Source organism: Chiloscyllium plagiosum, chromosome 15 (assembly GCF_004010195.1).
Source record: "Chiloscyllium plagiosum isolate BGI_BamShark_2017 chromosome 15, ASM401019v2, whole genome shotgun sequence".
Taxonomy (NCBI): Eukaryota; Metazoa; Chordata; class Chondrichthyes; order Orectolobiformes; family Hemiscylliidae; genus Chiloscyllium; species Chiloscyllium plagiosum.
This window is the reverse complement of record NC_057724.1, coordinates 65,044,087-65,060,317: the sequence shown is the minus strand read 5'-3', so window position 1 is coordinate 65,060,317 and position 16,231 is coordinate 65,044,087. Positions and strand designations below refer to the sequence as shown.

At 39.1% G+C, this 16,231-nt stretch overlaps 1 protein-coding gene across 1 annotated transcript in view; it reads left to right on the top strand.

Moving 5' to 3' along the window:
* The window catches only part of steep1 (STING1 ER exit protein 1), a 55,160-nt gene extending 44,959 nt beyond the window's left edge, over nt 1-10,201 (top strand). The window contains exons 5-7 of the mRNA XM_043705059.1: nt 5,979-6,068; nt 8,722-8,814; nt 9,770-10,201. Coding sequence (XP_043560994.1) covers nt 5,979-6,068; nt 8,722-8,814; nt 9,770-9,832 — 246 coding nt within the window. The 3' untranslated portion in view covers nt 9,833-10,201. The remainder of the gene's footprint in view (nt 1-5,978; nt 6,069-8,721; nt 8,815-9,769) is intronic.
* The last annotated feature ends 6,030 nt before the right edge of the window (nt 10,202-16,231 follow it).

Sequence of the window (16,231 nt, the reverse complement as noted above, 5' to 3'; positions counted from 1 at the left end):
AGCTTATCTCTCCACGCTTCAGGCTCTCTGTCTTTATTCCTGATGAAGGGCTTTTGCCCAAAACGTCGATTTCACTGCTCCTTGGATGCTGCCTGAACTGCTGCGCTCTTCCAGCACCACTAATCCAGATATCCTCTCATGCTCCCTATTGCAACTGAATGCTTATTTCCATCCGCTATCTTTTTTCCCCGTTTACCTACCGTGTCCCTCAGCTAGCATCTAGATGAATCCAAGTACAGGAGAAAACCTCACTTCGATTTTGCAGATTGCATATACTCTTTGGAAATTAGAGTCTGTATATTAAAACAGAGCAATGTGATATACGGTGCAGAGTTGTTAGAAGACAAGAAATAGTAGCAGGAGTAAACATGGCCCACTGAGTTTGCTCTACCATTCAATATGATAACTGCTCATCTTGGGCTTCTTCTTACGTAGATAAAGTTGATGGAGCAGAATGAAAAAAGAATTTTTTTAATTAATAGTCTTGAACTTTTTTAAAAAAAAAACTTCATTCACATGATGTGGGATTGCAGGCTGGGTCAGAATTTATTGTCCACCCCTAATGAGAAGGTAATAGTGAATTGCTGCTTTGAACTGCTGCAGTCATTTTGTTGTAGGGACACCCACTGTTGTGCACTGGAGGTATTTCCAAGATTTTGGTCCATTGACAATGAAGAAGTGGCTATATATTTTCACGTCAGGATATTGAGTGGCTTGGAAGAAAACTTGCAAGTGGTGGTGTTCCTGTGTATCTGCTGCCTTTGTCCTTATTGATGATAGCACCTTCCAAACCTGTAAAGTCTATCTATCAAAGGAGGTTTGGTGAGTTACTGCATTGGATGTTCAAGATGGTAGACACTGGTGCCACTGTGTTTTGGTGGTGAAGACTGAATTTTGAAAGCAATGGATGGTGCCAATCCATTTGAATGTTGTTGTCCAATTTGAGAACATGCTATCATACTCATGCCTTTATGCCTCGTAGATGGTGAATGTACATTAGGTTGTTAGGAGCTGAGTTATTTACTGTAGAATTCCGGCCTGTGACTTTCTCTTGCAGCCAAAACATTTATCCAATTGCTCCAAATTAGTATCTGGCTGATAGTAAATCCCCAGAACATTAACAATGAGGGATTCAGCAGTGGTATTGCCGTTGAACATTAAGAGATGATGGTTAGATTCTCTCTGTTGGAGGTGATCGTTAACCGGCACTTGTGTGATGTCAGTGTTATTTGCCACATCAGCCCAAACTTGGAGTTGTGTGAGAAGTCACAAATTATGCCAAACTGTGCAATCACCAGTGGATATCCCCAATTTTGACATTACGATGGACGAAACGTCGTGAATTAAACAACGGAGGATAATTGGCCTGTATCCTGAGGTACCTATGCAGTAGTATACTGAAATTGAATGACTCTCAACAACCACAATCATTTTACATTGTACTAAGTACAACCGACAGAAAGTATTCCCTTGATTCCCATTTACTTCACTTTAGACTCAGTTGATAGCTGACTTGATGTCAAAGGGAGTCACTCTTATTTCACCCCATGTGTTCATCTGTTTTCTCTATGTTTGAACTAAGGCTAAGTTTACCCCAGTCCAACACTGGCACCTCCACATCATATTTGAACTAAGGCTGTAACGAGGTCAGGAGCTGAGTGACTGGCATTAACTAAACTGAGTGTCGGTGAGAGAGCCAAAATGGACCATCCTCTGGGCACTTCAGGCTAAAGATTATTGCAAATGCTTCAGCCTTTTTTTATGCATTGATGTGCAGGACATCCCTGTTGTTGTGTATGAGGCTATTTGTGAATCATTCTCCTCCTGTTAGTTGGGTTAGGGTTTATTTCTTTATTCACAACTGGATCTGTTCCATCGGTCATCAGATTAGTAGTCTCTGTCTCTTTCGGTGGTGCTGTGATGTAGCTTCAGACTGACGCCTCATTTTTAGCCCCACACGGTGCTGCTGCTGATGTGCCCTCTTTATTTCAGTATGTATGTATGTTAATGTATTTTTCTCTAGAAAACTTTTATTCCTGATTATTTGCAAATTATTTTACAATGACTCATGCTACTTTATGGTAGGGAGTTGACCCCGAACCAAAAAAGCTAAGTGGAAGTCATCCAGATTTTTGCCAGTAATTACTACAGTCTAGCTGCAAGCCATTGAAATATGTGATCACTAATCTGAAATACTCTTGCATAGTTTCAACTGAACTTTCTCATGTTTCAATTCATCTTTCTCATATAGAGAATAGTTTTCTGCACTAAGATAACTTATTGAACCATTTAACCTGATGATTGTACTCCATGCCCTTCATATACAATAGCGTTAATGCATGAGATTTGACAGTCATTGACTCTACTCAAGATTTACCAAATATTGATTTGTGGATGACTTTTGAAAGTTTCTTCAACTTTGCCATTTAAAGACTGAAATAATGTTTTTGTTCCAAACTGTTAATTGGTTTAAATACTGCTTTTTGTTTCAACATTTTTATTATGAAACTATTTTTCAGTAATCAAAATTGAAAAAATAAAAAAATTATGGATGCGATTTCACAATAAATATTTGTATTCTGATGTTTGAAAAGCTTGGGATAGACATGCCTCTGGGTCAGCTAGTTTATTCGAGTGAATAGATAACATGTACAGATCAGGAAGGACTCACGCTTGATTTCTTGTGGGGTTGAAATCATGCTGATCCTATATGTGGATGCTATATTTGCCTTAGTGTACCCCAACTTGGGTGATATTTGGGTTGATGCTTCAATTCTGACCCCCATTTTGGCAGAGTACATGAGGGCAGTACTATATTTGATGCAGTTTGTTTAATCAGTTTTCTCTACTTCCTGGAACTATTCAGTTGCAAGTTTGGTACCTTAATGACAGCTACTGCTCTTTAAAGTAGTTTATTATGCTTGTTACATTTCAAACAAAGTTGAGAGGTATGATTGGGGCTGTATAATACTAGTCTTGTTTAAAGTCCACAGAATCCAAGACAAACTCAACCCTGTTATTCATGGTAATGCTCCACTGTATAAAGTTACAGGTAGTTCTTCTATGACATGATGGTTGCATTCTTGTACAACTCTGCATTATAGAAAAATCGTGCTTTAGAAACAGCACTTAAAGTGTTGATGATGTTACCACACGACAGCCAGCAAAAGTTTTAAAAAGTTCACGTTTTAGAAACAGTGTCCCCAATTCGTTAATCATGTTACAACGAATTAGAGTTAACAAATCTCACGTTATAGCAGATTGACCTGCACTCTGTTGTGTGTACAAAAGATGTAAATTCAGTCAGCATGGCATATATAGAAAATAGCAAAATTGAACTGAAGGTAGGATAATAGGAACACTGAAGCAGCATGAAGAGAACTTGCATCTGTAACCGTCTGTGCACCCAGCCTCTAGTACTTCATTCCAACACATGAAATGGAAATTTGTTCCATTTCCACATGTTGATACATTCCAAACAGAAGTTTTGTAGTGAGTGAATTGAGCAGGTATAGGTAACAGTGGCACCTACAAAAAGGTCTTCCAATCTGAAACCTGGCATTTGACCATTTAAATGTAACACTAGAACACCCAAAGTAAGGAAAATCTTTTCCCAGTGAACCCAGGATGCAGCTGAAAGTTAAAATTGACGATCAGATTATTTTCGTAAACCAAAGCAAATTCTGCTCCTTCAGGGATATGGATTGTAGATTTCATTAGTATGGATCAGTAGGAATACTTCATCAATCTTAAATAAGCAATTACCTTTTTATGTTGCTGTATATGTTTCATAAAAGTGGTTCGATACTGACTTTCCAGAGCCTACCAATCCAGTTACAGCTCACCAGTTTTCTGCTACTGCTGATTTGAATTAAGTCAGTGAACCCATTTGTATTTACAACGATAGCTGTGGCAGGTTGTTGGTTGTTTGTTGTTTGTTGCACTTCTAAAGCCATAAAAGTGATTGCATGCTGTAATTGGAAGTCTGCACAGCAAGAGAGACAAGAAAAATAACTTTCTCATACATTTATTTTCCGTTTCATAGCCAAATTATGGGAAGAATAATGTCATGAGATTCATTTGCTGATATATTTATAACTCCTTAAAGATTCTTCTAACTTTCCATTTCCCCAAGGAATTTTAAATCGTTTTGCTGTACAAGTAGATGTCACTAGGGACTTAGAGATGGATGATTTAGAGATTATATTTTACTTGACCTTGTCCCACTGTAATCTCATTCTGCCTCACATTCTTTAATATATTTGTTCTCCTCTAATTCTGGTATTTTGGCCTTCCCTGATTTTGCTTGCTGCATCATTTGGACATGCGTTTAGTTGCTTACACACCAATACTGGAAAACCCTTCTCTCTCTCTATCTGTACCTCCCTTTAAGGCACGCTGTAAACTGTACCTCTTAAATCAAGCTTTTGATCATCTCATCTAATTCTCTAAATGTAGCTGAACATTATACACTCATGCCTCATTATCAGTTGATTTGCTACCCATGGATCCATGTACTTGCAAGGTCAACCCCAGACCCGATTTCTTTTTGTTTCCCATTGATTCTTCCAGTCTGTTTGTACGAACCTTTGCATTATCTCTTTGCAGGTAGAAGATTTACACTGTATTTTTGTTAGCTGCGAGAGCTCCATGCCCCTATCTGCAGAATACAAAGATTTGTTGCATTTACTTTGTAAAGCTCCTGTGCACACATTGGAACATTTTGTCTTTGTGAATATGCTCTATGAATATAAGTTTTGTTGTGCAGTGATGTCAGTTAATTACTGTGTAATTGGAAAATTCTTCTGGATGGTCCAAGATTGTCACCAGATGGTTTATCAACAACAATCTTATTTTGGTTGATTCTGATATTCATCTCAATAGTTAATTAGCAGTTTTATCTTGCATCAAAATGAGGATTATAAATCAATTATTTTGGAGCACGGGTGATAGGGAAATTAGACCCAGTTCATGTAAGACCCAGGCAACCGACTTTTGGGTGATCTCAAAATTACAGAGGATGGAATATGCAGGACCAGCCGGAATACATTGGAATGGTGATGTATAGAACAGTGAAAAATGTCGCCTCTTTAAAATATTTCTAAACAAAAGCAAACTCTCTCTCTTCACCCCCATCCCTCTCTCTCCATTCCCCTCCCTTCCTCACTCCATCCCTTCTTCCTTCGTCCCTTCTCCCTTCCATCCTCTCCCTACCCTTCTCCCTTCCTTCCTCTCCCTCCCCTTCTCCCCTCACCCATATTGACATTGCAGCTTTGAAGTTTAAGCTGTAAGTCACCATGCCATAATTGCCTCTTTCTTTGATCTAATATAGTATTAATATTCTTTCTAGCAGCAAATTGCTGATATATTTCTTTATTTTAAAATCAATAACCTTGCTGCTCTATGTCTATAAATTGTATATCCAGTTAGGCAAATTAATTAAGTTGCACCATTCAGGGAAAAAGATTAATAATATGTGTGACGATGCCCCTACAGGCAGTGCATAAATATTATTTATGTTATAGTACATTGTTAAATATACAACACAATATGCATTATATTTCAACTATAAAGTCAAGCACCCTGACTTGTGCTCCAACATTATGTAGCCTTGAGTAATGTACTGACCTAGGCTCGTAATTTTTTTGATCAAAGGTGTGCTGACAGTGGGAGACCATGACCAAAGAATTGCCTGCAAGTTATCAAGTCTGGGGCAGTGCATTTGTTCTGAATTGCTGTTGATTCACTGCTTATAAACAGCCTTGGTTGGAGGCTTGGTACAGAATACATAATACGTTAGGAAAAATGTAAAACAAAAAGCAGTTGTTCCATGAGAAATAAATAAATATGTCCGCAAAGATTCAAAATAAAAGGCTCTACATTATCTCTTCTGAATCATTTGCATATTGCTTTTTAATTTTGCAATATGAAGCAGTATGTGACTTAATAACTGACTGACTGGATTTTTGCTTCCACAGGTAATGATGACAAAGAGGACCAAAGACATGGGTAAATTCAGCTCTGTCACTGTGTCCACCATCGATGAAGAGGAAGAGGAGATCGAAGCAGTGAGTTTCTTCATAGATCAAAACTCTTCTTTTGACTGATAGACTGGAATGTTAACTTTTGTGTTCTTTGTTACTTAGAAATTAAATCTAATGGTGAAATAATATTCATCATTGACAAATATTAATGTACAACTATATAATCTGCAAAATATTTCATGCATTTTAATTCTACTGGTAAATATCATGTTTTTTTTCTGCTTTTATTTTCTATGTCTCCATTCAAATGCTGTCAATGATTTTTAAGTAAAACAAATGATTACTATAACTTTATGAAAAATAACATGAATTGGATCAGAAAGATGCAAATGGCACTCCATTCTCTAAGAAGTTGGGGAAAATCAATAAACTTTAGGCTTGTCAGTTTACTATTTATTCCAGGTGAATCCTAAGTCACCAATATTATCAGTAGGGTATCTTTACCCAGGTAAAATTAACTAATTGTAATTCATACTTTCTGTTGCCTTAATTACTCATCTTCAAAACTAGTTGTCTGAGATTTTATGCCTTGAAACATGCATTGTTTCACTCACAGAATGAATTGTATATGTCCCAAAGTTGTTGTATTCAAAATTTGTTTAGTTTCAGGCAGTGCCCCCGTCACATACCAGTGTAGCTGATGCTTAACTAACCCACATAAAAGCCTGAAAAAGAACACAGTTATGTCCTAATATTTTTGGCACCACTAAGGATGGTCAATAAATACCAGTCTTGCCAGTGTTCCACCACACACTCCAGGGATACATTGTGAGATAATCAAAAAATAAAGTTTTAGCAATCAGCAGATTTTAAATTTTTTGTACAGATTGACCAAAGTAAACAGTCCAAGTTGTTAAGACAATTAATTTAATACCAAAATATATTTGAGACAGTTTTCGAGAATATTATTTTTAGAACTCAACAAGAGGGTGCACTGCACTGAATGTAATGCTAGGCAACAAGCCAATATTAGTTAATAAGCTGATGAAAAGTGAGCTTCTTGTGAATAGTGGCCTCATGATTGATATTAAGTTTGTGAGGAAGAGCCAGAAAACAAGGTTTTAAATTTAAAACCAGTTTTGAACAAATGAGAATTGCACAGTAAGTTGAGCTGAACTGTTGACGGGTTTAATCTGTAGGTAAAATGAGAAATATTTAAAGAAGTAATTGATATTTTATTTATTTATTCATTTTATGGGATGTGGGCATTGCCAGTTGGCCAGCATTTATTGCCCAACCCACTCATTTGTACACATTAAGGACTTCACTACAGATGTGGAATCTTTAGCTTTTGTGAATTTTGATTAGAATTGCACTTCCTTGCACCCCGCCTCCTGGAAGGATTCCATTCCCTTCTCCCAGTTTCTCTCTGTCATGTCAGTTCCAATGATGCCACCTCTTTGGGTGTCTCTGACATGATCTTTTCCTCAGCCGAGGGCCCCCACACATCTTTCCCTCCATTATCAACATTCCACAAGGGCCATTTCCTCCTCGATACCATGGTGTGCCCTTCCATCAATCTCCCACGGCACCTTCCCATGCATTCGCAGAAGATGTAACTCCTGTCTATTGACCTCCTTCCTCCCCACTCGGCAAGGTCTCAAACACAGCTCCCAGGAGAAACAGTATTTTACTTTTATTTCTTATAATCTAATCTGCTGTATTTGTTGCTGACATTGCTCTAAACTAGCGAGACCAAATGTAGACTACTGGTAGACCGCTGAGATTCTCCAGTGCTTTGTTTTATTTCAGAATTCCAGTATCTGCAGTGTTTTGCTTTATCGTTGTGTTAGAGGATGGATTTTTTAAAATTTAATCACTAACTCCTTGGATTGTTATGGTTCATATAAAGTGGAAGTAAGTCAGTGAACAGCTTCTTTCTGTCCTGTAACAATTCTGTGATTCTCTAAATCATGGAGTCATAGAGATGTACAGCATGGAAACAGACCCTTCGGTCCAACCCATCCATGCCAACCAGATATCCCAACTCAATCTAGTCCCACCTGCCAGCACCCGGCCCATATCCCTCCAAACCCTTCCTATTCATATACCCATCCAAATGCCTCTTAAGTGTTGCAATTGTACCAGCCTCCACCACCCCCAGCCTGTTCAGCCTCTCCCTGTAGCTCAGATCCTCCAACCCTGGCAACATCCTTGTAAATCTTTTCTGAACCCTTTCAAGTTTCACAACATCTTTCCGATAGGAAGGAGGCCAGAATTGCACGCAGTGGCCTAACCAATATCCTGTACAGCTGCAACATGACCTCCCAACTCCTGTACGCAATAAAGGAAAGCATACCAAACACATCTTCACTATCCTATTTACCTGCGACTCCACTTTCAGGGAGCTATGAACTGCACTCCAAGGTCTCCTTGTTCAGCAACAGTCCCTAGGACCTTACCATTAAGTGTATAAGTCCTGCTAAGATTTGCTTTCCCAAAATGTACACCTCGCATTTATCTGAATTAAACTCCATCTGCCACTTCTCAGCCCATTGGCCCATCTGGTCCAGATCCTGTTGTAATCTGAGGTAACTCTCTTTGCTGTCCACTAAAACAAAATCTTATTCTTTCATGGGCATTGTATTAGAAGCTTACAACAACCCAGATATGTATGAATGTCAGAATTAGAAATTGTTACGAAATGACACTAACCTGTGATTTGTGCATTTGACAGAGGGAGATTGCTGATTCCTATGCGCAGAATGCCAAAGTGATTGAGAAGCAGCTGGAAAGAAAGGGCATGAGCAAGAAGAGACTGCAGGAACTGGTAAACGTATTAGCAATTTTACCATCGCTCCTATCAAGATCCATTAGGCCAGATTCAGGATCTGCTTTTCATATAAATGGGACCAAAATAAAATCTCTGCATAAACTGAGAGACCTATGAAAACCTAAAATGCTTCTCTCGTGTAATGCCACTGAAAAAAGAAAGGGTTTATCCAAGATATTTTTAGTAGTGAAAGCCCGCTTGTGTAGCTTTTGCAATACTTAGTAATCCAGCTAGAATTTTGCTGCTGGGCCAGATGTCTGATTTGTCAGTAGTATTCCACAAACATGAATGCAACCTGTACTAACTCAAGCTTGACAGCCAGTGCATTCAAGCTTTCTTCCCTTTTTGCCATCGCTGCAATCAACAAATAGCAGAAGGTTTTTGGAACTGATGCTGAGTCCATACCCACTGCATACTTAGCTAATGTTTTTCCTGGACCTCATTCTGGAAAACAAAGCATATAATAGGTTAAATATTTGTTCTTATTGAGAAATAAATTCATCAAAAATAAACTGAACCCCCACCATTCCAACCTCCTCTGAAAATATAGCAACCATGGCTGTAAGTTATTGTAAATCTATAAAGTGTAGTGCTGGAAAAAGTACAGCAGGTCAGGCAACACCTGAGGAGCGAGAGAGTTGACCTTTCAGGCGTAACCCATCTTCAGTCCTGATAAAGGCTTATGCCTAAAATGTCGGCTGTCTTGCTCCTCGGGTGCTGCCTGACCTGCTGTGCCTTTTCCAGTGTCACACTTTATCGACCCTGACCTTCCAGCATCTGCAGCCCTCACTATCTCGTAGTTATCGTAAATCCACAGTATTAATGTGATTGCAAAGAGAAAAAGTCTAGCTATTTAGTTGTCATGACGCTGTTAATCAATTTATAATTATTGGTTTCACCAAATAGTGGATTAAAGGCTCCTGTAAAGATCCGTCTTCTCCTTTCTTTGCAGGCGGAGTTGGAGGCGAAGAAAGCCAAGATGAAAGGTACCCTGATTGACAATCAGTTTAAGTGATCACCGTCATAGACTCCTGGTGGACTCTTCCCACAATCTCAATGACAAGTGGTCAACCAAACATCTTCAGAGATTCTGTTATTTAATGAAACAGCTTTAAATTAAAGAGGATCACTTGTACCATGTTTCATTTAATCTGTAGAGACGAAAGATGGGTAATGAAAAGGAAGAACTTATAGATGTTTGAATGTTGTTGATTCTCTATTAAGGCTGTGCTTTGTATAAAAAAAGGACTTTCATGCATTTTTTATTTGCATTTGTACAATTATCTAAGTGTGTACGTCATGTAATTGACATAATCTTAGATAAACAGTATACAAGTGTGTTTGAGTATCTGCTGTACTTTAATAAATTATTTTTTTCACTGTCTTGAGCAGCTGTACACTTCTGTCTCCTCAAAATCTTTTGCATCAGATGACCTGATGACCCGTTTTCAGGTCTCCTATTGCTTATGGACGGTTTGCTGTGTTACAACAAAATCAGTTATGGAGAGCAGTTCCCAGTCATCCTTTGAAATCCAAGCAAAGGTGGAATAAGCTCTGTTCTGCTCCACAGTTTACTTTATTATCCGTGTGTTGAACATTACATAGGAGTTTATTCTTGATTGGCATCTGATGATCTCTTGAAATGTGTGTGTGTATTATCACCATTTGTGATCCTCATAATTAAAAGAAATACTGAAATACACTGCATTGATTCTCACGTGAAGAATGGCCTCTGGTCCAGTGGCATGGCAACCAGTACCTACTGAGCTGTATTCTTGCATCTATTGATAGCCTCTTTCAGTGGATGAGAACAGAGATACTTCCTAACCACTCCTTTGCTAGCATTTTGGGAACAGTGATCATAACTCCTTAAGTTTTCAGATAACTATGAACAAGGATAAGTCCGGACCTCGCGAAAAGATACTAAATTGGGGAAGGCAAATTATGTCAGTATTAGGAAGAAGGGAGGGAGTGTTAATTGAAGGGAGCTGTTATCAGATAAGTCCACATTTGATATGGGAATTGTTTGAAGTCCTGCTGATGAGAGGTCAAGACTGGCAAGTTCCAGTAAGGAGGGATGACAAGGATAGCAAAGTAAGGAACCTTTGGATATCAAGGGAGATTGTGAATTTAGTCAGAAGGAGAAAAGAAGGATATGTAAGGTTTAAGAAGCTAAAATCGAACAGTGCCTGTGAGGAATATAAGGAAAACAGGAAAGTACTCAAATCGGGAATTAGGGGAGCAAGAAAGGGTCATGAAATACTGGCCTGGTCCTCAGATGCTGCCTGACGTGCTGTGCTTTTCCAGTGCCACACTTTTCGACTCTGACACTCCAGCATCTGCAGTCCTCACTTTCTCCATAAAATGACCTTGACAAGTAGTGTTAAAAAATCCCAAGGCATTCTATAGATCCATTAGAAGCAAATGGATAGCTAGAAGAAGGTAGGACCACTCAAGGATAAAGTAGAGAACTTGTGCTTGGAGGCAGAGGACATGGGTGAGATCCTAAATGATTACTTTGTGTCGGTATTCACCCAGGGGAAGGATATGGAGGATGGTGAGATTTGTGTGGAACATGCTAATAGGGCATTTTAAGATCAAGAAATAAGCGGTGTTGGATCTCTTGATGAACATCAAGGTGGATAAGTCCCCATGATATTCACCCTATATCACTGAGAGAAGCAAGAGAGGAGATTGCTGGGGCCTTGACCAAGATATTTGTATTCTCACTCGCCACTGGAGGACTGGTGAGTAACTAATGTTGTTCTTCTGTTCAAGAAAGGAAATAGGAATAATCCAGGAAACTATAAGACTGATGAGTCTTACCTCGGTGGTTGGGAAGCTATTGGAGAGAAGTCTAAGGGATAGGATTTATACACATTTGGAAAAGCATGACCTAATTAGAGACAGTCAGCATGGCTTTGTGTAGGTCAGGTCATGTCTTCCTAGCTTGATTGAATTTTTTGAGGAGGTGGCAAAGGTGATCGATGAGGGTAGAGCAGTGGATGTTGTTTACGTGGATTTTAAAAAGGCTTTCAATAAGATCCATCTCTCATCCAGAAAATTAAGAGGCATGGTATCCACAGTGACTTGGCCGCGTGGGTTCAAAATTGGCTTGCTCATAGAAGGCAGAGATTAGTGGTGGAAGGGTGGTTTACAGGCTGGAGATCCATGACTCATGGTGTTCTGCAGGAACCTCTGTTGTTAGTGATATACATAAATGACTTTGATTAAAATGTAAATGGGTGGGTTAGAAAGTTTGTAAATGACACAAAGATTGAAGGAGTTATGTATAGTGTTGAAAATTGTCAAAGGATATAGTGGAATATAGATCAGTCGCAGATATGGGTGAAGAAAAGGCAGAAGGAGTTTAATCCACGTAAGTGTGAGGTACTTTGGGAGATCAAATGTTAAGGAAAAGTACAGAGGTGATAGCAGGGCTCTGAACAGTATTGAAGTACAGAAGAATCTTGGGGTAAAAGTCCATAGCTCCCTGAAAGTGGCCATGCATGTAGATAGGATAATAAAGAAGGCATGTGGCATGCTCACCTTTGTTGGTCGGGGAATTGAGTACAAGAGTCAGGATGTCATGTTGCAGCTTTACAAGACTTTTGTTAGGCTACATTTAGAGTATTGCATTCACTTCTGTTCGCCCCATTGCAGGAAAGATGTGGGAGGCTTTGGAGAGGATGCAGAAGATGTTTGCCAGGAGGCTGCCTGGATCTGAGGACATGAGATATAGAGAGAGACTGGAAAACTCAGTTTGTTGTTTCTGGGGCAGTAGAGGCTGAGGGGAGACTTGGTAGAAATCTACAAAATTATGAGATGCATAGATCTGGTTGACAGTCAGAACCATTTTCCCAGTGTTGAAATGTCTAATACTAGTGGGTAGGCAGTTAAGGTGAGATGGGGAAAGTTCAATTGAAAAACAATTGACGTGAGGGGCAATTGTTTTACAGAGTGTTTGGGGTCTGGAATGCACTGCTGGGGTGCTGGTTGTGGTAGATATAATAAGGGCATTTAAACGACTTTTAGATAAGCACATGAATATGTAAGGAATGGCAGTATATGGGCCAAGGGCAGGCAGAAGGAATAGTTGAATTTGGCGTCATGTTTGGCACAACATCATGGGCCAAAGGGCACGTTCCTATGCTGTTCAGTTGTCTGGTCTGTATTTTATGGGTCAGCTGTCTAATTCTACACAAGTTCCATCTTAAATCTTAACCAATACTATAATGTCCAATAGTTTCATCTTTCTAATATTCTTGTACATTCTCCCTGAGTTAAGTTTTCTCTAAAGTGATGAATGCTATCTCTCTAATGTGCTTTTTTTAGCTTTAAAAGCCACTTCTTCATGGGCATGAAAATATTCAGACCTACTAACAACTCCCACTACTAAAGAAAACAGTTTTATGTTTTAAATGGAAAATTGAAGACATTTGCTTGGCAATGTTGCATTTTAACATGGGCACTTGCCTGAAGACTTCAGTGAACCCCAAGCAATTAATGAAAATGTGACTACACTGTGCAGCGGCCAATTCAGATATTATTCATGTTAAAAATGTGATTGGACTTAAAAGGAGTCTATCTTTTATAAAGTCAAAAATGTTTGAAATCTGAATTAAAAATGGGCAATACTGACAATCAGCCTCTGAAAGAAAAATGTGATCAGGTGCCACCAGAAGCTTGGTTGTATTTTCTTATGTTTTTAATTTCTAATTTTTCTTTGATTTAGCTTGACATAGAAGTTCAAAAGTTTTTCCTTGTTTGGGGTTTAGATATATTTTTAACTTGAACATCAAATAAATTATGTAAAAGCAATTGGAAAATTCAGAAAAAGATGGGTAAACATGACATTTGCAACAGACTGTTTTAAGGGAGAACACATTGAGAGTTTGGCTAGAAATTGCATTGTTAGTGTCTGTCTACTGTGGTGCTGTAAATCACACTGTGCTGTTCAACGGTTGCCAGTTTCAATCAGTGCACTTGTATTTTAAAACAAAATTTTGCTCCAGTATCTTGTAGTCTTAAGTGGAACATTCCAACCATTTTACAATAAATCTTAATAAATGAGATTGATTTATCTTTGTCACTGCTGTTGGTTTTGTGAATAAATCTTCACAAAAGAACAAAAGAGAGGTAAACAGAGACATTGGACCACTGGAAAATGAATCTGGAGAAATAGTAGTAGGGAACAAGGAAATGGCCGAGGAACTGAATAATTACTTTGCGTCAGTCTTCATGATGGAAGACACGAGTAATACCCCAACAATTCAAGAAAGACAGGGGGCAGAGCTGGGTATGGTGGCTGTCACCAAGGAGAAGGTGCTAGAAAAACTGAAAGGTCTGAAAGTGGATAAATCACGTGAACCAGATGGACTACACCCCAGAGTTTGAAAGGAGATAGCTGAAGAGATAGTGGAGGTGTTAGTGGTAATCTTTCAGGAATCACTAGAATTCGGGAATGTCTCAAAAGACTGGAAAAATCGCTAACATGATATCCCTGTTTTAAAAAAGGTGTAAAGTAAAAGATGGAAAGTTACAGGCCGATTAGCCTAACCTTGGTAGTGCGTAAAATTTTGGAGTCCATTGTGAAGGATGAGATTTCCGAATACTTGGAAGCGTATGGTAAAATAGGGAAAAGTCAGCATGGTTTCATCAAAGGGAAATGATCTGTTAGAATTCTTTGAGGAGATAATGAGCCAGTTAGACCAAGGAGAGCCAATGGATGTTATCTACCTGGACTCCAAGAAAGCCTTTGACAAGGTGCCGCACAAGTCATGTCTGAAGCATAAAGAGACCTGTGAGTTCTAGTCCAGGATTTTCTAAAGGTAAACTTGCAGGTTAAGTCAATGTTGGCGTTTATTTTGAATATAATAGCAGGAATGTATCTCTGGGATTCTAAAAGTCTCTGGTCAAACCACGTTTAGAGTATTGTGCACAGTTTTGGGGCCCGTATCTTAGGAAGGATGTATTGGCCCTGGAATGGGTCAGAGGAGGTTCACAAGAATGTTCCCTGGAATAAAAAGCTTAACATATGAGGAATGCTTGAGGTTTCTGGGACTATACTTGATGGAGTTTAGAAAGATGATGGGGGGAGGAACTAATTGAAACCTATAGAATACTGAATGGCCTGGACAGCATAGATGTTGGGAAGACATTTCCAGGAGACTAGGACCCAAGGGCACAGCCTTAGAGTAAAGGGAAGACCATTTTGAATGGAGGTAAGGAGAAACTTCTTCAGCCAGAGAGTGGTGAACCTATGAAATTCATTGTCACAGAAGTCTGTAGAGGCCAGATCATTGAATATGTTTAAGACTGAGATAGATAGGTAGTTGATTGTCAAGGGAATCAAGGGTTACAGGGAGAAAGCAGGAGAATGGGGTTGAGAAAATTTATCAGCCATGATTGAATGGTGGAGCAGACATGATGGGCTGAATGGCCTAATTTCTGCTCCAATGTCTTATGGTCTTGTAAAGATTAGTTGACTTGCTATGAGGTAAAATCAATGAGATAATCTTATCATAGAAACTGTTATTTGATTGGTTTGTCATTGGAAATGTTTCTCACTAGGTTAGAGTTTGTGATCTGTGCTTATCACTGGAAAAACAAAGCTGTTTTCTTTTGTTTTTAAAATATTCTTTCATGGGATATGGACATCACTGACTAGTCGTGTCCTTAATTGACCCTTGAGAAAGTAGTGTTAAGCTGCCTTTTTGAACTGCTGTGTGGATACAGCCAAAGGGAAAGAGTCCTGAGATTTGGGCCCAGCGACAGTGCAGGAATGGCGATATAGCTTTGGTGGTGTTGCTATCTTTGCTCGTAGAAATCACTGCATTTTAAATTTACTAATGGGTAAGTTGATCAAGATGTAAATATGGAACATAAGGTGATTGAACATGAAAACAAAATGTTGTCTACTGTAGAATATCTTGGTCATAGAGTCATAGAGATGTACAGCACGGGTACAGACCCTTCGGTCCAACTCGTCCATACGTACCAGATATCCCAACCCAATCTAGTCCCAGCTGCCAGCACCCGGCCCATATCCCTCCAAACCCTTCCTATTCATATACCCATCAAGATGCCTTTTAAATGTTGCAATTGTACCAGCCTCCACCACTTCCTCTGGCAGTTCATTCCATACACGCACCACCCTCTGCGTGAAACAGTTGCCCTGTAGGTCTCTTTTATATCTTTCTCCTCTCACCCTAAACCTATGCCCTCTAGTTGTGGACTCTCTCACCCCAGGAAAAAGACTCTGTCTATTTACCTTATCCATGCCTCTCAAGCTTTTATAAATCTCTATATGGTAGAAAAAAAGATAAAACCTCTATAAGGTCACCCCTCAGCCTCTGACACTCCAGGGAAAGCAGCCCTAGCCTATTTACCCTCTCCCTATAGCTCAAATACT